Source organism: Cervus canadensis, chromosome 1, assembly GCF_019320065.1.
Source record: "Cervus canadensis isolate Bull #8, Minnesota chromosome 1, ASM1932006v1, whole genome shotgun sequence".
NCBI classification, from domain to species: domain Eukaryota; kingdom Metazoa; phylum Chordata; class Mammalia; order Artiodactyla; family Cervidae; genus Cervus; species Cervus canadensis.
This window is the reverse complement of record NC_057386.1, coordinates 42,407,039-42,431,830: the sequence shown is the minus strand read 5'-3', so window position 1 is coordinate 42,431,830 and position 24,792 is coordinate 42,407,039. Positions and strand designations below refer to the sequence as shown.

Below are 24,792 nucleotides of genomic sequence, written 5' to 3'. Positions count from 1 at the left end.
TTGGGTTTCTGATGCTGCCCTCTTGCCCTCTGCAGCTTTTTAAAAATTCACTACAACTTCTTTTTAAATGTTTTTTATTTTTTGGCCACACCATGCAGCATATGGGATCTTAGTTCCCCAGCCAGGGGTTGAACTCCTGCCCCCTGCATTTGAAGCTTGGAGTGTTAACCAAGCTTAGGATTCCAAGGTCCTTAAGACCTTAACCAAGGTCCAACTTAACTGGACCTCCAGGGAAGTCCCTGCCTTCTGTAGCTTTGCAAAAGTGGGTACCTCTGCCGAGGGATTCCCCCTCACCCCTCAACTCCCTGGGAGACTCAGGTTCACCCTTCCAACTCCTCAGATGTCCTGTGTCCAGCAAGCCTTCCCGCAACACATGATCTGCTTCCCTGGAACCTCCAACAGCCCTCCAGCCTCCACCCCACTATCTATTTTCAACTCTTCTCTGGACACTGGTTCCTTGAAGGCTGGCATCACAACTTATCCCCAGGGCTCAGCACAGAGGCTGGCATAGTTTGACACTCACTGAAGATCTGTTGGGTGAATAAGTGGATGTTTGGGTGAAAAGATGGGCACTCATTTTCCAAGAAATGGCTCAGGGGTTCCGTTAGAAAAGGGGCTGGGACTTCCCTGGTGGACCAGTGGTTCAAGACTCTGCTTATACTGCAGGGGGTGCAGGTTCAATCCCTGGTAGGGAAGCTAATATCCCGCATACCACTCAGAGTGGCCGAAAGACAAGAAAAGGAAAAGAAAAGGGGCTTATTTGTCTCCCCCAGAGAAGCCCATGACCCTCTGGTCCCCCTTTCACTGCCCCTTCTCTTTCCCCACAGAACGCACCCAGCGTCCCCACCCAGCGCACACTAACTGGCTTTACAGATGCCCAGAGCAGTTCCTGATCACAAACTGTCCCCACGTGAACTCACTGCACTTGGAGATGCTGCTGCGGGTCACTTCGATTTTAACAGGCAAACAGGGACTTCCCTGGTGGTCCAGTGGCTAGGACTGTGCTCCCAATGCAAGGGGCCCCAGGTTCAATCCCTGACCAGGGAACTAGATGCTACAGGCTGCAACTAAAGAACCCACAGAATGCAACTCAGACTCAGCAGAGCCAAATAAATAAATAAAATATATATATTTTTAAAAAGGCATTTAAAAAATGATCAAACAGACATTTCAGACATCTGCACGTGCACGACAGGGAGCCCAGAAAAATCAAACCCACTTTTCTGCCTTTCCTGGATAAGGTCAGTGAAGACTATTTTTGGAAAGGTTGATTCTGTGTGCAGTCTCTCTAAGACAACCCAGGAGATATGACTCCTTCAATCCTCCCCAGAACTCAATGAGAGGGGACATCTCAAAGGAGGCCTATTGAAAAGTCTGCACTTATTCCCCACCTTCCACCCAAAATAACAGATTTCAGGGATGACACTTCTTTAGGTCCCACCAAGGAGTATGGCAGGAAACTCACCTCCACCCTGCTCCAGAAAGATCTCTATGAGCAAAAACACCTACTATTTGCTGAGTGTTTTTATGGGGCTAAATAAACACCATTCCAAGCATCTCATGTATATGATTTATTTAACCTCCTACCACAACCTTACGAGTACGTCGTATAATTATCTCCATTTTGAAACGGGAGGGAAGGGGGCGGGGCACAGCCTTTAAGAGAATGACATAGCCAAACGACACGACGTAAACTGATGAGAACTAAATGACTTTGAGACGGCCGATGAGTTGACGTCCACTAGACCTTGAGCCTCAGGATACACTTGCTGTACCACGTCACAAGCTAAGTGACACACCCACAGGCAGCATGACGGCTCCAAGGCTGACTGTCGAAGACCGAGAAGTGGCCAGTGGCCCAATTCCTGGACATCTCCACCCCTTCCCCCAAATAGCCGGGCTAATCCTTCCACGCGTTAGCCTGTGAAATTAGCCAGCCCATAAAAAGTAGCCCCACTCTATTTCGATGCCACTCCCGCCTCCTGAGATGGCCCACACTCTTGTCTGTGGACTGTGTTTCTCTCCAAATAAATCCACTTCTTACCTATCAGTTGGCCTCTCACTGAATTCTTTCTGTGATGAGACATCAAGAGCCTGAGCTTCCTTAAGTCCTGAAAGCAGATGTGGGATCTCACCTGCTGGGTGGGTTCGAGTCCCAGGACATGGGTTCGAGTCCCAGTCTGAGTTGCATGGTTTCAATCTCACAGATGAGGAAGTGAAGACTCAGGAAGATGAGCGCAGAGAGGTTAAGTGACATGCCTGCAAGCCACAGAGCCGAAGACCCCAGAATCCCAGGCCCGGACAGCCCAGAGCTGCCATCACCACTGGCTGCAGCTGCCCTCAGCCTTCAGAGCCTGCCCTGCTGCTCAGAAGCCAAGTGTAAGGATCAAAGAGGTGAGCGCAAAGCCCGGAAAGGCGGGGCTCCAGGAGCCTCCCGGGTCCACTCTAAACAGATTTTTAAAGCAGGAAAGTGCTCACAAAGCAACAGCTCTGATCTCCTTACAGCTCAGACAGGAAGTGATGCCTGCAGTGGCAAAGTGGCAACGGCAGCAGCTGGGGCAGGGGTCTCCCCCTCTGCCTGGGCCCCAACCCTCCCCTCCCCTCCCCTCCCCAGGCTGGCACTGGGTGACAGGGAATCACCAGCCTGGCCCTGCCTGGTTCCCTGTGGCCCTCATCCTGGGTGGGCTGATGGGGGTTGGGGTGGGGGGTCAAAGCAGGGGGTGTTCAGAAGCAGCCCAGAATCCTGGGAACATTCACCCTTCCCCACCCCTCCCCTGGTGAGCACCGCAGGGGGCATCTCCTGCATCAGCCTGGGGTGGGGGGGAAGACAGTCCTTCCCGGTGGGGGGCCCATCCAAGGCTCTCCCGAGGGATGGGGTGAAGGGGCTGGGATCAGGCAAGGGCCCCTCTCCTTCATTCTGGCTCCAGACAAAGAACCACCTGCTCCCCTGGTCTACCCCCACCACGGCCCCGGGCTCCCTGCCATCGCCCCAGTGACAGGGGCTGCCCTGTGGCTCCTGCCCCATCCCCCAACCCCGCTCTCCCCACCCCCACCCCCCACCCCGTCGCCGGTTCTGCCCCCAGCAGGCTGCAGAGAAGGAGCTGGAAGCTGGCCGAGCTTCCCCTTCTCTGCCAAAACTCTACCTTTCGTGCCAGGGTCAGACAGGCCAGACAATGCGGGGTCACGGCTACCCTAATAATGAGGCCTCAGGGATGGAGGAGGGTGCCTGGGGGGAGGCAGAGGCAGGGAGGGGGCCAGCTGCCCTGGCCCCACGGGAATGGACACAGGACACCTTCCAACCACCACCCCCAACACCTCGGAAGAGGAGGGCATGGATGGGGCAGAGGGAGCCAGGGAACAAAGGGAGAGAGTGAGGGGCAGCCAGAAAGAAAGAGAGAGAGAGGACTCATGCAGAAGGCGGAAAGAGGTGGACACCACTGCCCGGGAGGATGCTGAGAACTTCTAAGGGAGGCTGCGACGAACAAGGCAAAACCCACTCCTGCCTCGGCCACCGAGCGGCTTGCGTAATTTCGGGTAATCATCTCGACCCATAATTGCCTCGGCCTCACTTATCAAGCAGAGCGAGCCTCCCCGCAGGGGAGTGGGCTGAAGCAAACGCAGGGCTGGGCTCTCCAGGGTCCAGGGTCACCCGGACTCAGTGTCCAGCTCCACTTGCCTCATTCAAAGGAAGGGACAGCAGCCGTGTTACGGAGGCTTGGCCGACCCTCCTGGACACGACTCCCACCCTGGGCCTCCTCAAGGGCAGCGATGGGGACAGGATCATATGAGCACCGTGGTTTGGAGCTTTGGGGGAGACAAACCCTGTAAATGTAGTTTCCGGGACTTCCTCGGCAGTCCAATGGTTATGACTCCTTGCGGCCAATGCAAGGGGCGGGGGTTCAATCCCTGGTCGGGGAACTAAGATCCCACAGAATACTTGGACAAAAACAAACACACCAACAAACGAATGCAATTGCATTTCCTCATCAATAATGTACCGAATGGGGCTCCCTGGCGGCTCAGTGGTAAAGAATCTGCCTGCCAATGCAGAAGAGGCAGGTTGTAACCTTGGGTTGGGAAGATCCCCTGGAGGAGGAAATGGCAACCCACTCCAGTATTCTTGCCTCATTCAAATTCTGGGAAATCCCATGGACAGAGGAACATGAGGGGCTACGGTCCATGGGGTCATGAAAGAGTCAGACATGACAGAGTGGTTGAGCGCACATGGGATGTACTGAAGGCCCCAAAGCTCCAGGTCCTGGGTGCTCCAAGCCCAGATTCACCCACTTTGGGTGGGGCAGGGCGCTCTCAGGGTGAGGTCTAGGCTGGGTGGGCTGGAGACAGCCTGACTGGGGCTGGTCTGAGGGTGTCGGGGCTGTGAACAGGCCCCAGGCAGGGGGCCCCCTGGGAGTCATAAGCTGGGAGCACCCTCGCAGCTGCCTCCTGGATAGGCCTGGCTGTGGAGGTGGGTGAAGGGGAAGCCAAACCCACATTCAGCCTGTGTAGGGGCTGCTGGGGCAGAAAGAGAGGAAAACAGAATGAGGAGTGATCCTCCAGCAGCTCCCGCCCACCTGCCTGGGCCTTGAAAAGAGCTGCGAGACTGAGATGGTGGAGCGCTTAATCCCAGAACGCCCAGCCCCCTGACCCCTTAATCCTCTGGGTTGCCAGTTTCTCCCCTGCCTGGGGCCCTACGCACACTCGGCCGGCCATAGGTACCTATATATCCCTATCTCCCGCCCTGGGCCCCCTCCTGGCTCACTTACCACCTCGGTTCTGCAAAGTGTCAGCGGCTCAGTCATGTCCAACTCTTTGTGACCCCATGGGCTGTAGCCCGCCAGGCTCCTCTGTCCATGGAATTTTCCAGGCAAGAATACTGGAGCAGGTTGCCATTCCCTTCTCCAGGGGATTTTCCCAACCCAGGGATTGAACCTGTGTCTCCTGCATTGTGGGCAGATTCTATACTGTCTGAGCCATCTGAGCCACCGGCGAAGCCGACTGTGGAAAGGACCCACCACATTGTCTCTGAATCGTCACCACCTAGGGCTCCTCCCCTCCTCTGGGGCGAGGAGCTGGGGAAGAGTTCTGGGAAGAACCCCACCCTCAGCTGCTGTGCCATCTTGAGCTGAGCATTAGCCACACTGCCTGGATTTTTTCTATCCATCATGTGGGAGGAACTCTCCCCTCTTGGAGGGAAGTAAGGGGGTCTGTCCCTGGCCCTGCACACATAAACATACCATATGCAGATGATGGCCGGGGAAAGAGAAATTCACAACCCATACAGGGCGTGGAGCGGCTGATCTTCAGTTCTGCATCTTTGCTCGGTCAAAGGGTTGATGGGAAATCTGGACTCAGGATGAGGCAGCTACATGGTCGGGGCGGGGGTGGGAGTGCGGGTTGAGGTCTGTGCTGCATGAAGGGCCTGGTACCACTGGGGAGACAGGCAGCAGATGAGGAGATTGTTGGCTCATGGTTCAGGGGAGCTGAAAGGAACCTCAGTGGTTTTCAAGCTGCTCTGCAGAGTTCTAGGAGTTGGGGGGACCTCTGAGGCCCAGAGAGGTGGGGAAGGGTTTGCTGGACGGCCCCCTCTGCCTCCTCAGCCAGAGAGGCTCCTGAGTTTGTTTGTTTCCAGTTTTTTGTTTCTTTTTATTAGTTGTACTGAGCAGCTTGCAGGATCTTAGTTCCCCAACCAGGGATCAAACCCATGCCCTCTGCCTCAGGAACCTGTAATCTTAACCCCTGGACCACCAGGGAAGTTCTGAGTTGTTTTCTCTTGGTCTCCTGCAGACTCCCTGGTTGAAGAGCAACGCGATAGTAGCTGCATATGCAGAGTGCCTGCCAAGTATCAGGCGCTACCTCGTGGAAATCTCAGGTCACCCTATGTCCTGGTTTGTTTGCGACAGTCCTGGTTTATACTTATTGTCTCAGCATGTTTCAGAAGGAATTGGGTGAGCAGGAAGTGGGGATGACAGGATGATTTATTTATTTATTACAGCTTCTTCACCTGGCTGCGGCACGTCTTCGTTGCGGCACGTGGGAACCTCACTGCTGCGTGCTGCCTCTCCAGCTGTGGTGCTGCAGACCGGCTTAGCTGCCCCGAGGCCTGTGGGATCTGAGTTCCTTGACCAGGGATCAAACCCGCATCCCCCGCATTGGCAGGTGGATTCTTAACCACTGGACCACCAGGGAAGCCCCTCAGCATGTTTACTAACAGTGCCCCTTTCCTCATGAATGGCAGGCCCTTGAGGCAGCTGACACTGTTTGGTGTCCTCCAGCAAAGTTAGAAATCTCCCCGATCCTGGCCCCAGCCAGAGGGCTGAGGAGGGTGCCAGACCCTGGGAGAGAAAGAGGAGGAAGTGACGGGCCTAATGGGCCGCTGAGCTGAGATCTGCCTGCTCAGCACCCAGGACAGCGGCGCCACTTCCCTCCCTGCCGCAGGCCCAAGAGCCAGGCCGAGCTTCAGCAGCAGCAAGACATAGGAGAAAGAGGAAGGAACATGTCTACTGGATGGCTCATATATATGGGTGATCCAGGCTCCTCCGTCCATGGGATTCTGCAGGCAAGAATGCCAGAGAAGGTTGCCACGCCCTCCTCCAGGGAATCTTCCCGACCCAGGGATGGAACACTGTCTCTAATGTCTCTTGCACTGGCAGGCGGGTTCTTTACCACTAGCATCAGCTAGGAAGCCCCACCTGGAGAGCCATCCTGGTACAGACCTCTCAGACCCAGAAGGTTAGGACCTAGAATCTAAGGAAGGCTTCCATCTCAGGCCCCACTGTCCCCCATTTACCGAGACAAAAGGATCCCTGGGAAAGGACCACATGATGTGAGTGCTGGAGAAGGGGAGGGTGTAGACAGCACCCCTCCCCACTCAGGGGGTTATCACAGCTTCTCTGCTGGCTCCTTGCACCATTACCCGGCTTCTGGGCTGAGCAGAATTAACGAGGCTGCCCTGGGGTTTCAGGCTCAGCAGAGTTGTCCCCACTCAGCAGCTACAGCCCACCAGGGAACTCTGGTCCATTCATGGATATTTACAGCCCCATAAATTAGGTCCAGGCCTGCAGCTGCCGAGGTCAGGAGGCAAGGTAATGGGAGTAGCAGCTTTCCCTAGCACTTCTGCCTTGCAAATGAGGATGCTAATTTGCCCCATAGAGAAAGTCACCTCACACCATTCCCTGTCTTTCCCCCCTGACCTGAAATACTTATTTTCACAATAATTTCATGGTTTTGTTTTTTTCCTGGCTGCCCCACACAGCTTGTGGGATTTTAGTTCCCCGACTAGGGACTGAACCTGGGTGCCAGGCAGTGAAAGAGAGGAGTCCTAACCATGCTAACCAGGCCTAATCAGAGAATTCCTCTGATCACTTTTATTCTCACATCAACCCTAGAGCATAAGTGTGATTAGTCCCATTTAACAGATATGGAAACTGAGGCACACCAAGATGAACGATCTGCCCAGAGGCACTTCAGTGAGTAGAACAGGGTACCCCTCTGGCCTGCTTTAAAGCAGCTGAAGCTAGGAGTGGATTTATGAAGACCTCAAGTCTCCCTGGGAAGGAGAGACCAGTTTTTAAAGCCTGGTTCTGACCTCTCCTGCCCTCCAGTCTCCCCACCTGGAGGCATGAGGGGCGCTCGTGCTCCCCTGGGGTCTGGCCAGGCATCTGATGGCTAGTGAACCTTCCGAAATTCTAGAATTCCCAGTTACATTATTTCTGTCCTTCCAGCTGCCAGCCCAGGGCTCCATCCCTCCCAAGGGGCTTCTCCCAGAAGCTGTAGGCCAGACTCCTGAACATCACCCCCCATTAGTCAAAAAGCTGATCCCCCGGATCTGAGCTTGGCAGGCTGATTAGGAAGCTGGAACACCTTTCCCTCAAGCAGAGACGCCGAGGATGTCCTGGCCTGGATCCAGGCTGAGCTGCTGGGCAGTTGGTCTATTTCCAGAAAACTACCCAGCTCTCTCTCTCAAAACCTGGGCCGTGAGGGGAAGATGAGCTCTCAGACCTCCCCCAAGGTGCAGAAAGCTAGGGTCAGGTGGGTGCCCAGGCGTGGGGGCCACCTCTTCCCTCCAGGCCCTGCCCAACTCACCCTGAAAGAGAGCCTCCTGGAGGACCCCGCTTGTCCCCTTCAGTAGCCCCCTCCCCGCAGAAGGCCTTGGAGGTGCACTGGCCCTGAGGGGGAAGCTGGGGGCTGGAACTCAGAGGCTGGCCCCTTGGGTCCCAGAAGCAGACAGAACGCCTGTGCTGACTCATCCAGGCCCGGCCATCAGGGCCGCTGGGGGACTGAGGCCGAGTCACAGCCATAAAGGCAGGGGGGCCGCTGGCAGGGAGAGTGGGGAGGGGGTCTTACCTCTGCCCCACCCCATCTGCTTCAGCCTAAAGCCATTTCCTCTGGCTGTTTCTCTTGGAAACCACCAACGGTCCCGCTGGATGTAGGGAGCGGGGAAGTGGGATACAGACCTCTGACCGGGAGCGGGGTGGGCAGGATGCAGGGTCACCGGGCTCCTTTGCCTCCTGTGGCCCTCGGCTCCAGTTCTGAAGGCACCCAGGAGCCTTGTGTCCACACACACAAACCCCTCTGCAGAGGGTCCTCATTTGCTTTGTGGCTTGGGCCCTGCCCCACCCCCACCCCCCCAAGCCGCAGTTTCCTCCTCTGTGAAGAGGGGATTGTACCACTCACCTCCCAGGGTTGTTAAGAGAGCAAAATGAGACAACCTGTGTGCACAGAGCACGTGCTCAGTGTTTGCTCTCTGAAAGGAATACTTTCCAACTCAAACCTGGACCATGCTTTTAAAAAAGGTGATGGGAGACTTTCCTGGTGGTCCAGGGGTTAAGACCATGCTTCCACTGCATGGCACTCATGTTTGATCCCTGGTTGGGGAATTAAGATCTTGTCTGCCATGTGGCGTGGCCAAAAAAAAAATAAAAGATAAAAATAAATAAGTAAATTAAAAACCTGGTGGGGGACTTCCCTGGTGGTCCAGGGGTTGAGGATCCACCTGCCAATGCAGGGGACATGGATTGGATCCCTGGTCTGAGAAGATGCCACATGCCGAGGCTAAGCCCATGTGCCGCAACTATTGAGACCACTCTAGAGTCCGTGCTCTGTAACAAGAGAATCCACTGCAATGAGAAGCCCAAGCACCACAACTAGAGAAAGCCCGCACACAGCAACAAAGACCCAATGCAGCCATAAATAAGTAAATTTTCAAAATAAATAAATTAAAAAGCCAGTGGAACAAGGCTGGCCAAGTTGTCCACAACTCAAGACGCTCACCAGCTCATTTCCGTAACACAAAGCAGAGACCCGTGCCCAGGCTCACCAGGGACTGTCAAATGGGAACCCTGGGTAGAGGAGGCCTGCCCTGGGCTCTGATCCCCTGGTACATGATGCCTCGTTCTTGCCATGGACTATCCCACAGCCAGTGAGTGGAGGGAAAAATGCTTGGATGTCCACCCCCCAACCCCCACCCCCGGCAGTCTCTATCCAAAAACTTCTCTCCTCTCTCTGTAGAAAGTTCAGAGGGAACATGATTTTCCAGCTCCTGCCCCGAAGAAGTCAGCTTGATAAGCTGGAAGGAACCACAGAATGGGGATCTGGACACTTTGATTCAAGACCTAGAACTATTACCCAGAGGTAATTTTGAAAATGATGTTAATTTCTTCAAATTCCAGGAACGCGGTAACAACCACGTGTGTTTATCAGGGACTCACTACACATCGCCACATGCTATGCACCCAGCATGTCATTAGGCCCCGAAAGAGCCCTGAAGGCAGGCAGCAGACAGATGAGAAGACTGAGGCTTGGAGACGTTGCCCAGCTGGCCTCTTGTCACGTAGCAAGCGAGGAGGAGCAGAACTGGGACTCCAGCCAGACTCCGTGTCCTCACCTATCCCTGAGTCACTTGGGGTGCTGAGGAAGCAGCCAGAAGTCTGCATGGCCCGGCGGCAGGAACACAGGTCAGAGAGAAAGCAGAGCTGGGCTCTCATCTCAGTCTGAGACTCCAGCACCAAGTGACCTCCGAAGGTCACAGACTTCTGTTTCCTCATTTGCAAAGTGAGCAGACTGGACAAGATGCTTCCATTGACCTCCTGGTGACTCGAGGTCCTCGAGGTGGCCGCAGCCCCAGAGGGGCCGACCGGGGCGAGGTGGCCCACAGCCAGGGCTGGCGCCTGGAGCGGACATCAGAGCCAGAGACGGCGTGGCAGGGAGGTAGCTGGACCCGTTTGCTCCCACATGTGTGTGCCTGTTCCGTGGCAGCCAGGCAGCCAGGCAGCACAGTGCCTTAGCTCCCTCAGCCTCACGGCTCAACTGCCATCCAGTGCCTTTCTGGGAGTGGTCAGGGACAAAAGGGTTAATTCAGCATGACCACTGCGGTCCCTGGGGGCAGGGGAGGGGAGCAGCCTTTGTGATGGAGGAGAGTCCAGAGACTCTAGGAACCTGGACACCACCTGATAAGGGGCTGGAGGTACCGAGCCCAGCAAGGCAACCCCTCTCTGCTGGTTAATCCTGTGTCCCCAGGGGCGCCGCCAAGGCCCCTGAGTCTGTGGCACGTGTTTTCTCTGCAGCTCCTCACTAATCCATACAGCAGTCTCATCTGCACCTCTTTTCAGCTCCCAGAACTGTCTTAAGCCAGCCAGCAGGACTGTAAATGAGGTTGGCTTTAGGGTCAGGCATAGGCAAGACCCCAGGCTGGCGGCAAGGGGACCGGGCAGAGGAGACATTTGGGCAAAGCAAGCAGGAAAATCCTCTGAGCACACAAGTGGCTCTGTCTCCAGGAGCTGGGGCTGAGAAGGTAGAGGCAGAGACCTTCCCTATGGAGGCGTGGATCTCAGAAATGACCCTGGGCTTATTCTAGCAAATTCTGATTCCCCATCAAAAGATAGCTGTCAAACCTATACTGTGGCTTAAGACTTCAAGCTTCCACCACAGGGGGCGTGGGTTCAATCCCTGGTCAGGGAACTAAGATCTCGCGTGCCACTCAGCATAGCCAAAAACAAAACAGGAAAACCCAAACAAACAAAAACACCAACCAAAAATGTCCACTGGGTATCAGACATTATTAAGAGAGTTTCCACTTCCATTTAACTCCCACAATCATCCCTGGACTTAAAGATTATCCTCTCCATTTTAGAGATAAAGAAATTGAGGCTCAGAGAGCTAATGTCACTTGACCCCAATCTCAAGAGTCAGTAGGGCTTGAACCCAGGACTATTTGCCCCACATATGGGGTTTTCTCCAGCAGCCCACCCAAGGATAGCCTCCTGTTGTGGTTGCAACATGTTTATAATTTTGGAAGGAGAGTCAAGATTTGTCTGCTTCCCTTCCGGGAGATTAGCAGAGTTAGGGGTCTCTTCTTGGAGACTGAAAAATGCATGCTCCCAAGTGGGAAGGGGAAAACAGGAAACATGATCAAGTTCCTTCTAATTCTCCCTTTTCCTTCTCACATGCTTGAGCTTGGAAAGCAATTGTGCTCTGTTGACTTAACAGAACTCTGCTCCAAACAGTTTTGCTCATTAAACATTTGGAGATCTTAGAGGCACTTGTATGTGTGAATGTGGCAATGGTTTTCCAACCCCAGAGCCTTTTATGAGTTAGCAGACTCCAGTCCCATGTCTGCCACAGACCTGCTGCTTGACCTTGGGTCCTTGAGGGTACCTGGAGTTCAGGAAGAGACTGGGAGACTATCAAAGCATAACCTGAAACAGAGAAGCTTGGAGGAAACCTATGGAAGAAATGTAAAGCAATAAATAAAGGGTACTTTACCTGGGCAAAATTGTAAATATCAGGGGAATAGATCAGAAATAAAAAACCCCACCACATATGTTAATAAAAACTTACCAAATGATAAAATTTCTCAATAAATAAAGGAAGGCTTTCTTAATAATTGATGCTGGTGTAATTGGATAGGAATTAGATCTGGAGGGAGTAAAGGGTTAGAGGATTTTTTTTTTTTAATCAGGGAAAAAGAAGTAGGAAATAGAAGCACCTATTTATGAGATCCTAATGGCAGAAAGCAAAGAGGAACTAAAGAGCCTCTTAATGAAGGTGAAAGAGGAGAGTGAAAAAGCTGTCTTAAAACTCAACATTCAAAAAGCTAAGATCACGGTATCCAATCCCATCACTTCATGGCAAATAGATGGGGGAAAATGAAAACAGTGACAGACTTTATTTTCTTGGGCTCCAAAATCACGGCAGATGGTAACTGTAGCCATGAAATTAAAAGATGCTTCCTCCTTGGAAGAAAAGCTATGACAAACCTAGACAGCATATTAAAAAGCAGAGACATCACTTTGCCAACAAAGGTCCGTATAGTCAAAGCTATGTTTTTTCCAGTAGTCACACCAAGTATGGATGTGAAAGTTGAACCATAATGAAGGCTGAGCACCGAAGAATTGATGCTTTCAAACTGTGGTGCTATTTGAATCAGTTCTAATGAGGTAGATGAAACTGGAGCCTGTTATACAGAGTGAAGTAAGTCAGAAAGAAAAACACCAGTACAGTATATTAATGCATATATATGGAATTTACAAAGATGGTAATGATGACCCTATATGTGAGATAGCAAAAGAGACACAGATGTAAAGAACAGACTTTTGGACTCTGTGGGAGAAGGCGAGGGTGGGATGATTTGAGAGAATAGCATTGAAACATGTATATTATCATATGTGAAACAGATCACCAGTCCGGATCTGATGCATGAGTCAGGGTGCTCAGGGCTGGTGCACTGGGATGACCGTGAGGGATCAGATGGGGAGGGAGGTTCAGGATGGGGAACACATGTACACCCATGGCTGATTCATGTCAATGTATGGCAAAAACCACTACAATATCGTAAAGTAATTAGCCTCCAATTAAAATAAATTTTAAAAAAAATTGTGGTGCTAGAGAAGACTCTGAGAATCCCTTGGACTCTCAAGCAAGGAGATCAAACCAGTTATCCTAAAGGAAATCAACCCTGAATATTCATTGGAAGGACTGATGCTGAAGATAAAGCTCCATTACTTTGGCCACCTGATGTGAAGAGCCAACTCACTGGAAAAGACCCTGATGCTAGAAAAGATTGAGGGCAGGAGAAGGGGGTGACAGAGGATGAGATGGTTGGATGGCATCACCAACTCAGTGGATGTGAGTTTGAGCAAACTCCAGGAGATAGTGAAGCCTGGTGTGCTGCAGTCCATGGAGTTGCAAAGAGTCAGACAGAACTGAGCAACTGAACAACAAAAACACTTCATGAGATCTGAAGAGGGAGGGAAACTGTCTCAACTCTGAAACAACATAAGGAATCAAGAAGGAAAAGCCCAATAGATTGAACTGCAGAAAAAGAAGACATTTTTACCATTATTTTACACCATAACAACAGGTTAATATTTAAATTCTAAGATCCAGTATTTGGGAAAACCACTCCAATTCCAAGGCTATGAAAAGATCATTTCCTCAATGAGAAGTTCAAACAGGAAACAGGCACCTGGAATACCTGGGGGTTGAAGTGATGATCTTCAGGCCTCCTGCCTGTTATAACTTCTGGGATCCCCATAGAAACATAGGGGAGGGGGTGAGGTTGGGTGGCGTGTTGCACTCCTACTTGAACGGACCAGACAAACACCCAGGATGCCAGTGGGGACCAGCTGAGTAAACTTCCATGGGGCTGGGGTCACCTGTTTTCTTCACCTCCAACCCCCCAGAAGGCATTCTGGGAGAGGGGTGTCCCTATAGGATCAAAAGGCCAAGGTCATGGTTTCTAACTATTGGCTCCAATCAGCATCATGTTGGGTCAAAGCCACTCTACATGCTGAAGAACCAGACAGCACAGAGAGACTGCTCCAAAACCATCCCTAACGGTGGAAAAAGGTCCCAGCAGATCCCAGATTGAAACCAGGTGATCCCTGGTATCCCCTTGACCCAGGAAAGGAAGGCGGACTGACTGGGGCCAGCCTCCCCATGCCGTGACCTCAGAAAGGTGAATTCCAGGGCCACATTAGCCGGCAGGGATTCTGACAAGTGTCAGGAGAACCCCACCCCATGCAGCACAGGTTGACTCATCAGGGCTATTCCTGTCAGAAATTGTGGGGAGGCTGCGGGTAACCCCCAGCCAAATATTCCCTCCTGAGTTCACCAAGTTCACCATCACCAAATCCCGCTTTAAGTAGGCCCAGAGGAAGAGTCAGAAAGGATAAGACGCTCCAGCTCTCCAGGGGCCCTTCTGAAGTTGTACGACCATTTATGAAGCCTCACACCTGCTCTGCATTCAGCCCTATCAGGGGGATGGTCCAAGGGGAACTGCACAAAGGAGGGGGAACAGACGCAGAGGGATGGGTATCTGCCAGAGGTCGGGTGCCCCCCCGCTCACGCGCAGCTCTCCTCAAACACAAAGCACCAATAGGAAGGAAGACAACAGAAACGGGCTTCTAAAGCGCTGGGGAGCGAACATAAGGCAGAACTTATAGCAAGAAAAAAAAACCTGTCCAGCGTAAGCTTGGGGAGTTTCTTTCCGAGAATTGTGTCTGTCCAGAATGGTTTCTGGGTGGGCCTTCCCAGAAGCAGGGGGATGCACTCTGTGACACTCGGGATCTCCCTCCAGTGGGAAAAATTGGATTTCGCAGACCACCTACTGCTATCAGGTATGATGCATTTTCTCTGCTCCCGCGAGTTCCAAATCCTTCCTCCTAAAAATTTCCCTCCATTCGTCCAAATCATTGGTTTCACAGTGTAAACACATAGGCAGGGACTGGCGAAGGAAATTAATCCAATGAGAAAGACACAGACAGAGGGGAAAAAAGAACGATACACTTTGTTCTAGGTTTCGATTCTAAATCTGGCAGGAGGTGTGAAGGGTTGGCAGCTTGCTGGTCGTGGCATCGGTGGCAGCAGGCGGCTCCCTCCTGCCTCAGGGCATCAGGCCAGCAGCTGCTGTGCTCTCAGAAGCCCGAGGGGGAGTTGGTCTACCCCAGCAGGACCGGAGCGGTGGGAAGCTCCCCACGTCACAGTCAGGCCTTGTGTTAAGGGGATGACGGCCCCCCAAATCTCCTCTCCAGGCCCACCCTGTCTTTCGAGCTGAATTCCATGTTTTCTCTTTTTAAAGATTTTTTTGATGTAGACCATTTTTAAAGTCTTTATTGAATTGGTTACAATGTTGCTTCTATTTCATGTTTTGATTTTTTTTTGGCCCAGAGGCATGTGGGATCTTTGCTCCCTCATCAGGAATAGAACCCCTCCACACACACACTGGAAGGCGAAGTTTTAACCACTGGACCCCCAGGGAAGTCCCCTGAATTCCATGTTTTCAGTCCCACTCGGCATCTGCATTTAGCTGACTCAAATTGAACTGGTCTGAAATCAAAGTTGTCAGTTTTACAAACCCTTACTTCTCCTTCTCCTCTCAGGTTTGGAACCTCGATGTTACACACGTGGTCGAACTCATTTGTTCGGATCTATCTTCGATCTTCATTGCAGCATGCAGGATCTTTAGTTGCTGCACGGACCTCTTAGTTGTGGCATGTAGGACCTAGTTCCCCAACCAGGGATCAAACCCAGGTCTCCTCCATCGGGAGTGCAGAATCCTAGCCACTGGACCACCAGGGAAGTCCCAAATCTACATTTAGAACCTCAAGGTAATACATGTGGTTCACCTCATCTATTCCAGTCTAATAAGATCTTCCAATTCTCCCATCATCATATCCTTCTTCCTTTCCATTCCCACTTTTCCAAGTCAAGGTGCTTGTCTCCATGCATTGTAGTAGGCTCCTAGCCAGCTTCTCATCTCTACCCCACTCTCACACAGCATCTTCCCAAAGTACCCCCTGGATCTTTTTTTTTTTTTTTTTTTTGCCCCCTGAATCTTGTAACAAACTTGCCAAAAATACTTTGAAAGGCTTCCCCTGCACTCAACAGGATGAGGTCTGGTGCAGGCTACTTTTTCAGCTTTATCTGCCTCTCCAACCCAACACCTTCCCTCTGACCCAACCAGACTGGTGTCTTAGAGTCGCACACACTTCATGGCATAATCGTGTTCAGCCCAGGGCACCACACTCACTGTTCCCCCACACCCGGGCAGCTATTGAAACAGGGAGGGAGAAGGAAACACACACAACAGCATGCAAAAGCAGTTCCCAACAAAGAAGTGAACCATTTCCCTGCTGAAGGTCAAGTGCCGGTCTCCCCATTCCAAAGCCAATGCAGGGCACTTCCAACTCCACCTCCCACACCTCGACTTGAGGTGCTGCAAACAATCACTTAAGTGTTTTCCGTCTATAGCTCCCCCATCCCTGAGGCAAAATCAAGAGTGGTCAGCTTTCAAATAGGGCTCATATTTGAGTCACCCACCAAGGATGGCAAGGATCTGACCTCAGAGGTGGCCGTGGATCTGTGATGGTGGGAGGAGAAAAAAAAAGGGGGGGGGGTGTTCACCTAAGCCCTTCCCCCACCTCCCCAGCCCAAACGTGCCATCCCCTTGCACACAGAGAACATCCCAGGCTTTCAATGCGTGTTGTCGGATTTCTCCCTGGTATAAAGCTGGTTCCCGTGGAGTGGCATTGAGAGGAAGAGGCAGGGAAAGATCTCTTAAGGGAGCTCCCCCCCCCACCTCCTCCTGAAACCTGGAGAGCAGTGGAGAGCAGTACCATTCAGACCCAGAGCTGCCTTAGGCCACACCCCCACCCCCACGTCACCGTCTCAGGAGTGCCGAGCTGGGGAAGCCCACGCAGGCAGGGAGACTGAGGAGTGCTGGCAGGAAGGGAGGGGGCATTTAACTGCTCACCTACCTGATCAAACAGGACTTTCCAGTGCTGGTAGAGAAGGAGCCATGCAGGAGAGGAGGAAGAGGAGAGAAAGAAAGAAACACACTTATCACCGAGGCCTCTGCAGCCCCCTGCTGTTTCTGACCTAGCCTCCCAGCTGCGGGCCCAGGCTCAGGGACCCGAGGCCAGGGAGCCCTGGGAAGAGTTTCCCAAATGAGTCTACACCTAGCAAAGGTGGGAGAACTCAGACTGGGGAGGGAGAGCATCCCTCATTCTGGGATGCGCAGGAGGGGACATGAGCAGAGCAAGGGTGATTCTCAACAATTCCTTAATTTAAAAAAAAAAGCGTGTCATTCTGTCCAAGGGCCTCTAATAACTTCTGCCCCTTAGCTCCTATCTCGGTGTCTACTCCCAGGCCTGGGAATGCATGCCCGGATGCATCTCCTGCAATTCCATCAGACGGCTGCAGCCGTCTCCACCTGCTGGGGGGTCAAAGACCCCCTATCCGGAAAATACATCTGGGCATAAACATTAAGGTTTGGCCTCTACTTTGGGAGGAGGGGGTTCCTGCATGCTCTGAAACCCACCCCTGTTTCTTCGCAGGCTGAGCCTAAGTGAGGAGCCCCTAAGAGTCAGCCAAAGCGATGAGACCAGAGCAACAGAGGGGGTTTAAGCACAAGAGCCAGAGGGGATACAACCCTATTCAGACTTCCCGGCTGAGGCTGGGTAAACCGTCGGGGAGCCGGGCTTCACTTCCCAGTCCCCACCCTGAGAGGTCAGGGGCAGGGCGGAGCGTCTGCCCAGTTTTTCACCTCTGCGGAGCAGGTTAACCTCGGGAGGGAGAAGCTTAAGAAACTCCAGTTCCCAGGACTCCCCGGTGCCGGCTTTGCCCATGGCTCCCAGGACCGGAGGGAGGCGGGGAGACTCCGGCAGCAGATGGCAGGGAAGCCCTGTGGGGCACCCCTCCCTATCCTCTCCAGGGGACCGTCGCTGGCACCGACGCGGTCTGGGACTCCTAAGCCCCCCTCTGGGAGTGAAAGCTCTCCCGGCACTCCTCCTGTCCGTCCTCCAGCCGGGCTGGGGGCCAGGGGCCAGCTAGAATTTCGATCAGGGTCTTGGACAGGGCAAGTGCCGGGCCGGGGCTCATCAGCGACCGGAGAAGGGGTCGCCAGGGCGGTCTGCGCCGCCGGCTTCCGGGGACTCTGCGGCGCCCGCTCCTACCCCGGCTCCGAGAGCCCGCAGGTCGCGAGTGGGAGGGGAGGGGAGCCACTGCTGTGACGCGGCCGCCTCTGCGGGAAAACGCCGTGTCCCGGGCACTGCACCAGCCGCGAGGAGGGGGCTCGGCGGCCGGCGGGTCCCCGGCGCAGCGGCGGGCGCTGCGCTCCGCCGGGAAGCCCCGGGAGCCCTAGCAGGGGATGGCGCGCGCGCGTTTCGGGGAGACCGGTTCCCTCCGCCCCCTCCAGCCCGCGGGGACCCGGCCAATCCGGGGCGCTCCCGCGTCACCTTGAAACCTCCCAGTTACCCCGCGGGGGGCGAGTCGGGGGCAGCGGTCCCCACCGCGGCCCCCGCCCCCCAGAAAGTTTGCCCGGGCCGGGGAGGGGGCACTCACGTCCTCCGCCGGCGGCCGCTCCTCGGCCTCAGGTTCCAGCTCCTCGATGCGCTCCGCCTCGGCGCAGGCGGCCACCGCTGGGCCCGGGCTGGGGTGCTCGCCCATGCCGGGGCGGCGTCCGGGGCCCGGCGCGGCTGCGGGGCTCGTCCCGGGGCGCCCGGCTAACTTTGCGCCGCGGCGGCCGCGCCGCTCTGGGCTGCCTGTGCGCGCCGCGCCGCCTCCGCCTCCGCCCCCATGGTCCCGGCCCCCGCGCCGCCGCCTCGCGACCCCGGGACGCCAGGCCCTCCGCCGTAAACTTCGCGGCGCCCGCGGCCCCGCCGGCCTCCGCCTCCACCCCGGCCCCAACGCCCGGCTCCGAGGCGAGGGCGCCCTTGGGCCGGCCCCGGCCCCGCGGCTCCCCGCGCGCTCCCTCCTCGCCTCCCGCGGCCCCCGCTCTGCGCCCGAGTCTCCTCCTCCCCGCGGACTCCTCGGGGGCGGTGCGCAGGCGGGGGCGGGGCTGCTCCCGGGACCGCCGCCCCCCACCCGCCACCCCCGGGCGCCCCCGCCCGGGCCAAGTCGGTCAGAGCGCCGCGGCCCGGGGAGGAGGAGGGCTGCGGCGGGCTCGGCGGGGAAGTGGCTGCATGGCCCCGGGCGGGGGTGGGGCTGCGCGGGCCCGGGCCCCATCGCCACCTGCCTCCGGCCCGGCCGGGGTTTGTCTCTCCGTGTGGGACCGGGTGGGGTGAGGGATGGGGGGGTGTGCAGTGTCTACTTGCCGAGACCCACCGGGCTAACTTGACTTGGAGGCAGCAGACGCGTGAAGGTGGCACGGGCGAGGTTCTCGCTAAGTTGGCAATGTCGGGGTTAACTGGGAGTGAAATGGGGGCAGGATGCTAGGAAGACAGGATCCCCGCCCCCACCGCCACCCTTCCCTCACTAAGGTCCCGGATCCTGGGAGGTCCGGGCAGGCTCAGGTAGGGAGAAATCAGAGGAGTCCCGGACCCCAAACCCTGAAATCTTGCCCTCCGCACACCCAGAGCTTTGGGACAGTGTCCTGGCTTCACTGAACCAGGCAGACAAAGGTAGGACCAGGCAAGATGAGAGGTAAAGAAACTACAGCAAGTAGGAATCGAGTTAGAGCCAGAGGAGTAGGGGATCTTCTAAAGAAAAAAATTGGTGCTGTTTGCTTGCAGGAAAGACCTCCCAGGAGAGGCAGTCTCCCTTAAGCAGAGGCTCTGCCTGGAAACGGTGCCAGTGGCCAGTGGCCGGCTGGGACAGGTGCCCTGCTCTCCCAGGGCCTCAGGGATTCATTTCTGGTGATGTGCCCCAGTCAGCCCCCAGCCCACACCAAAGGTGCCTTCTTCCACCCCTCTTACCCACTCACCCACTGGCCTTTGCTCCTCTCTCTGCCTCTCAGAAATGGATGCTCTTTTCCAGTAGTGCAAGTTGCAATTAATGTGCTCATCTTCATAAAGCAAACACATAACCCCAGGATCCAACCTGTGACCATCTCAGCCGACAATAACTGCTCCCCCTAAACCCAGAGAAGGAAATTAACTCCATTCTAATTAGGTGAGTTTGCTACAGACACCAATTTTCATCTCTGGTTTCAGAAAGTGTGATCATTCCAACTATTTTTGTTTCTCACCACCCTCCCCCCACCCCTACTCTACTAACAAGTCAAGATCCTGCCAAGATTTCCTTGTAAATAAAACTGTCTGCATAGGATGTGATTTTGGAAACAGCTTTCAGGGGACAGAAGAGAGGCCGATGGACTCCGTTGTGGAAAGAAGCCCAAAGGACAAGGGGCAGCCGGGGCCCGGGGGCAGTGGCACGCCCCCCACCACCCCCGCTCCTCTCACCTGCAGGACCTGCCTGGCTGCTGGCTGTGTTACACTTAGATCTTCCTGGCTGGAGAAGTGGTCAGGAAGTGGGCAGTTCCAGGGGAGAGGGAAGAAGAGCTCAGAGAGGGCTTGGTCTCGGGGCAGTCTCTGACCTCAGTTGCTCTTTGGGTTCTGCCTTTTCTTCAGCCCAGGGACAGCTCTTATCAACCCATCCAATTCTGTCATCCCCTCCAGTGGAAGGGACCTCAGCAGGCTCCGTTCAGTTCCCTGAACCTCTGCTGGGCTCCTACTAAGTGCCAGAGAGAGAACTTTGGGAATCAAGAGGTGGATAAGATCCAGACCCAGACCTCCAGAAGCTGTTTAATTGGGAGTGACAGCCAGGGAAGTCCAAGGGGTATAGAAACCCAAAGGAGGGGGTTCCTGTGGGTCCAAGAGGGCTTCCCAAAGGATATGCCCCCAAACGGAGCAAAGTGGGAAAGCTGGAGGGGAGACCTTCCAGGCGGAGGGAATGGCATGGACAGAGGCTGGGCTTGGGCAGCAGTATGGTTTGGAAAAGGAACTACAATCAATTTGGCATGGCTGGAAATTAGAGCAAGGAACTTAATGTAGAGAACCCAGACTGGGAGAATTCCTTGGTAGTTCAGTGGTTAAGACTTTGCCTTCCAATGCAAGGGGTAAGGGTTCAGTCCCTGGCAGGGAGTTAAGATCCCACAAGCCTCAAGGCCAAAGAAGAGAAACCATAGAACAGAAGCAATATTGTAACAAATTCAAGAAAGACTTTAAAAGTGGTCCACATCAAAAAAAAAAAAAAAAGATCCCAGCCTGGAGCAGAGGGTTTGAAGGTTTCAAGGGCTGTGAGGAGTTTCCTGAGAAAGGGACTTGGACTTTGCCCTAAGGGCAATAGGGGGGCCACCAAAGGATTGTGAGCAGGAAAGTAATATTTGAAAAGATCCCTCCAGGGAATTCCCTGGTGGCCCAGTGGTTAGGACTCCACACTTTGACTGCCTTTTGATCCCTGGTCAAAAAAAATCTGTCTAGGAGGCTGGCCTCCCTAACCCTAAGCATAGGGAGATGGGAGGAACCATCCAAGGACTCAATGGACATGAGTTTGAGTAAACCTCTGGGAGTTGGTGAAGGACAGGGAAGCCTGATGTGCTGCAGTCCATGGACTTGCAAAGAGTCGGCCACAACTGAGCGACTGAACAACAACGATCCAAGGAAGCGGTCGTGAGGGCAGCAGCAGTTAGAATAAAGGGGAGAGGGGGGCTCTGGGAAGTATCTGGAAGGGGATGTTGTTCCTCCATCAGTCCTAGGAACGCCTCACCCCACCTTGGGAGACAGTGTTCCCAAGTCTCCTGGGGAAGAATTCCTGAACTCCAGCAAGGACTCTCGCTTCAGGAGCTCGCGCCCAGTCCCTGCTGGAAGGAGGGCCGCCATCTGGACTTGGAGACCAGCTGTGACATCCAGCAGCTCCTATGAACCTGAGGCCACACGCACCTTTTGCCCTCAGCGTTGCCTCCGCCTCACCAGCCAGCCCGTGGCTCTCCTCAGCCCCAACGGAAAGTGCAGCTGGGGCCAGCTCACCCCCCAGCAGGCAGTGGGACTGGACCTTGGGTCCCAAGGCCCAGAACCCCTGATGGGTAGGAGTAGCTGGGCTCTCTGACAGCTCTGGTCCCACTCTGAGACGACCTGAGGACCAGCACATTCTGAGTCCTAATGGGGAGAGAGGAGAGAAAGGGCACGGTGACCACCCACTTTCACTGGATGCTGCAAGGCCAGGCACTCAGGTTCACGGGCCCCGCCCAAGGGAACCCTGGGTCTGCCTGGAGATGACAGTCAGTAGAGGTGGACTGGCATTGACACTCTGCTCTTCACTGTGTAAGAGCTCAACACCATGACCTCTTTTGAAGTTCTCCGATGGCTCAGAGATAAAGAATCTGCCTGCAATGCAGGAGACACAGGAGGCGCGGGTTTGATCCCTGGGTTGGGAAGGTCCCCTGGAGAAGGAAACGGCAGCCTACTCCAGTATTCTTGTCTGGAGAATCCCATGGACAGAGGAGCCTGGTGGACTGCAGTCCATGGGGTCACAAAGAGTCAGGCATGACTGAGCGACTAACCACACGACAGCCAGATGCTAAGTGAACGCTGACCAGGATAAGAGCCTGGAAGAGAGCAGTTCAAACCCTGAAGTGTCAGACTCAACTCAGAGGAGCAGGATGAGCGATGGAGATGAACCTTGACAGAGGGGGCAGCTTTGCAGTAGAGTGTGGAAGGGTTTCTCGGGGGACAGAACCAAAGCAGTAAAAGCAGAGAGACAGGAAAGCCACTGACTGTCTTGGGAACAACTCGGTGGGTGAGCACAAACTGGGGATGGCCAGACGGGTGAGAAGTCGTGTCGAGAAAGTCTTTGAGTGCCAGTCTGAGGAGCCTGGACCTTGCTTAATGGGCGATGGAAGAAGTAAGTGGTGGCGGCTTCTAACTGGAGCGGCATTTTAGGAAGATTAAGTTGGCAGCAGCCCAGGAGAGCAATTCAACTAACACATTGTGAGTGTCCATTCTTTGCCAGACCCTGGCCGAGGTGCTGAGAATACAAAGGGAATAAGATCCAGACCCTGGCCTCCTGGGAGAAAATTAGATAATCCTCTAATTACAGCCCAGTGGGATAAGGGAGGAAGAGCTGCCTGGGGGCTGAGTGTCTCAGATGCACCCACCAAGAGAGGGAGAGGGGGTTCTTTAAGGAACTGATGCTCTGATGAGCCGGGAGCACCAGCACAATGGACCTGCTATCAGAGAAGCAGGAAAGCCAGGGAGAGGGAAGGAGGGTGGTGAGGGGGGCCCAGGAGTTTGTTTGTGGACACCGTGAGCTAATGAGAAGACAGGGAAGAAACATTAAGAGCTGTAATTACTGCTCAAAGCAAATGGCAGCGCTGAGAAGGAGGGGTAAAAGGGGGTGACTTTTTCTCCAGAACCTCTCAGCTTAGGCCTCGTCTGCAACAGCAGTTTCCTATCCAGATGTCTCCCTCAGCTAGGCCCACACCCCTCAAGGCACTTTTTTTCTCTCCAAAGCAAACCTAAAACTGACCCTCATGGTCCCCGTTGCCTGCATCCAGCTCCATCTTCTGAGAAACCTGCAAACAGCCCCGAGCTGCTTGAGATGAAGACATGAGTTATTTTTGACTGAGATCCAAGCCCCGGCCCTGAATTCTTTTGTCTTCCCGGAATCCCCCAGTCATGTTTGAAGTCTGCAAGTCCGAACAGCGGGTGCGGCTCAGGGAGCAGACCGGCACTTGGAATCCAACCCTCCTCCGGCCCCAGTTCCAACATTCTTCCATTATTGCCCGCTGTCTCTGAGATCAAACGCAACAAGGTTGCTAAATGGACTTTTTTTTTCTTCTCGCCTTTCGTCTCTTCCCCTTTCACTCCAGGGCCCCCGATTTTCCAGGGAACTTAAATCACTGGAGACGTCTAGGTCCATAGACACCAGATCCTTTCAAAGAGAGGCGTGGGCACCCAAAAGGGAAAAGCTCAGAAAAGCACAGGGGAAACTTGCCCAGTTCCAAGATTTAGCCAATCGCACATGCAGGGAAGGGCTTCCCAGGTGGCTCGGTGGTAAAGAATCTGCCTGCAATGCAGGAGCCGCAGGAAATGTGGATTTGATCCCTGGGTCGGGAAGATCCCCTGGAGGAGGGCATGGGAACCCATCCCAGTATTCTTGCCTGGAGAATCCCATGGATAGAGGAGCCTGGCAGGCTACAATCCAGGGGGTTGCAGAGTTGGACTTGACTGAAATGACTTAGCACACACACACACAAGCAGGGAAACTCTCAGCTGCTCTTCTGGGTCTCCTCTTCCTTCTCTGCCACCTCCTTGGGGGTAGGCTGTCCCCAGGGTCCCATTTCTGGATTCTCTTTGGGCCGCCAACGCTCTGTGTGACCTCTGGTTATGCCACAGGTAGGCCCTGTGTCCGTAGCAAACAGCACCTTCGAGTTCAATTGTGTGTTCTCTGATGGATGCTTTCTCCTTCAGAAGTCTTTGCTCAACCCTCCACGCCCAAGTGGAACCACTGCTTCCTCTGGATCACTTTTTCTTTTGACCTTGCATTACATTATTTAAGTTTTGCCTTCCTTGTACCCAAATACATATTCCTTGAAGGAGAGATTATGGCTTATTCAGTGTCACCCCCATCACAATACCCAACACATGGTAGAAGTCGAACAAATGTCTCTTTAATGAAAGACAGAGGATGTCTCTTGATCTGACATGGGGTCTAATACACAGTTACTAGTCTCAGCCCTCGATAAGAAACAAGTTTATGTTTTACAGAAAAGATTTCTCTGCATAATAAAAATACAATTGTATCTCTGTTGCTTTTATTTCAAAGCACTTACATATTTGTCATTTCATTTCATCCTCAAAAAGCCGGCCTTTTTGAGGTGGCAGAACAGATACAAAGAGGGGACAGTAAGATTCCCCAGACCCAGAGGGGGTTTGATTCTCCATTCCTTTCACCAAATTTCTTTTTCTTTTTTTAAATGAAAATGAGGCTTTCTGGGTTTTTATTTTCTTTATTGGCTGCACTGGATCTTTGTTGCTGCGTGGGCTCTCTAGTTGTGGCGAGATGGGGCTACTCTCT

General features: G+C 54.0%; 1 protein-coding gene across 4 annotated transcripts in view; it reads right to left on the bottom strand.

Annotated features, from left to right (window-relative positions):
• RHBDL3 (rhomboid like 3) overlaps positions 1 to 18,468 on the bottom strand; it is a 50,793-nt gene extending 32,325 nt beyond the window's left edge. For 3 of the 4 annotated variants that reach the window (XM_043480642.1, XM_043480652.1, XM_043480672.1), the window contains exons 1-2: positions 18,340 to 18,468; positions 16,755 to 16,778 (exon numbers count right to left, since the gene is read on the bottom strand). In XM_043480642.1, the coding sequence (XP_043336577.1) occupies positions 16,755 to 16,778; positions 18,340 to 18,444 (129 nt within the window). In that variant the 5' untranslated portion in view covers positions 18,445 to 18,468. The remainder of the gene's footprint in view (positions 1 to 16,754; positions 16,779 to 18,339) is intronic. The other variant, XM_043480663.1, reaches the window with a different exon arrangement.
• Between the last annotated feature and the right edge of the window lie 6,324 nt (positions 18,469 to 24,792).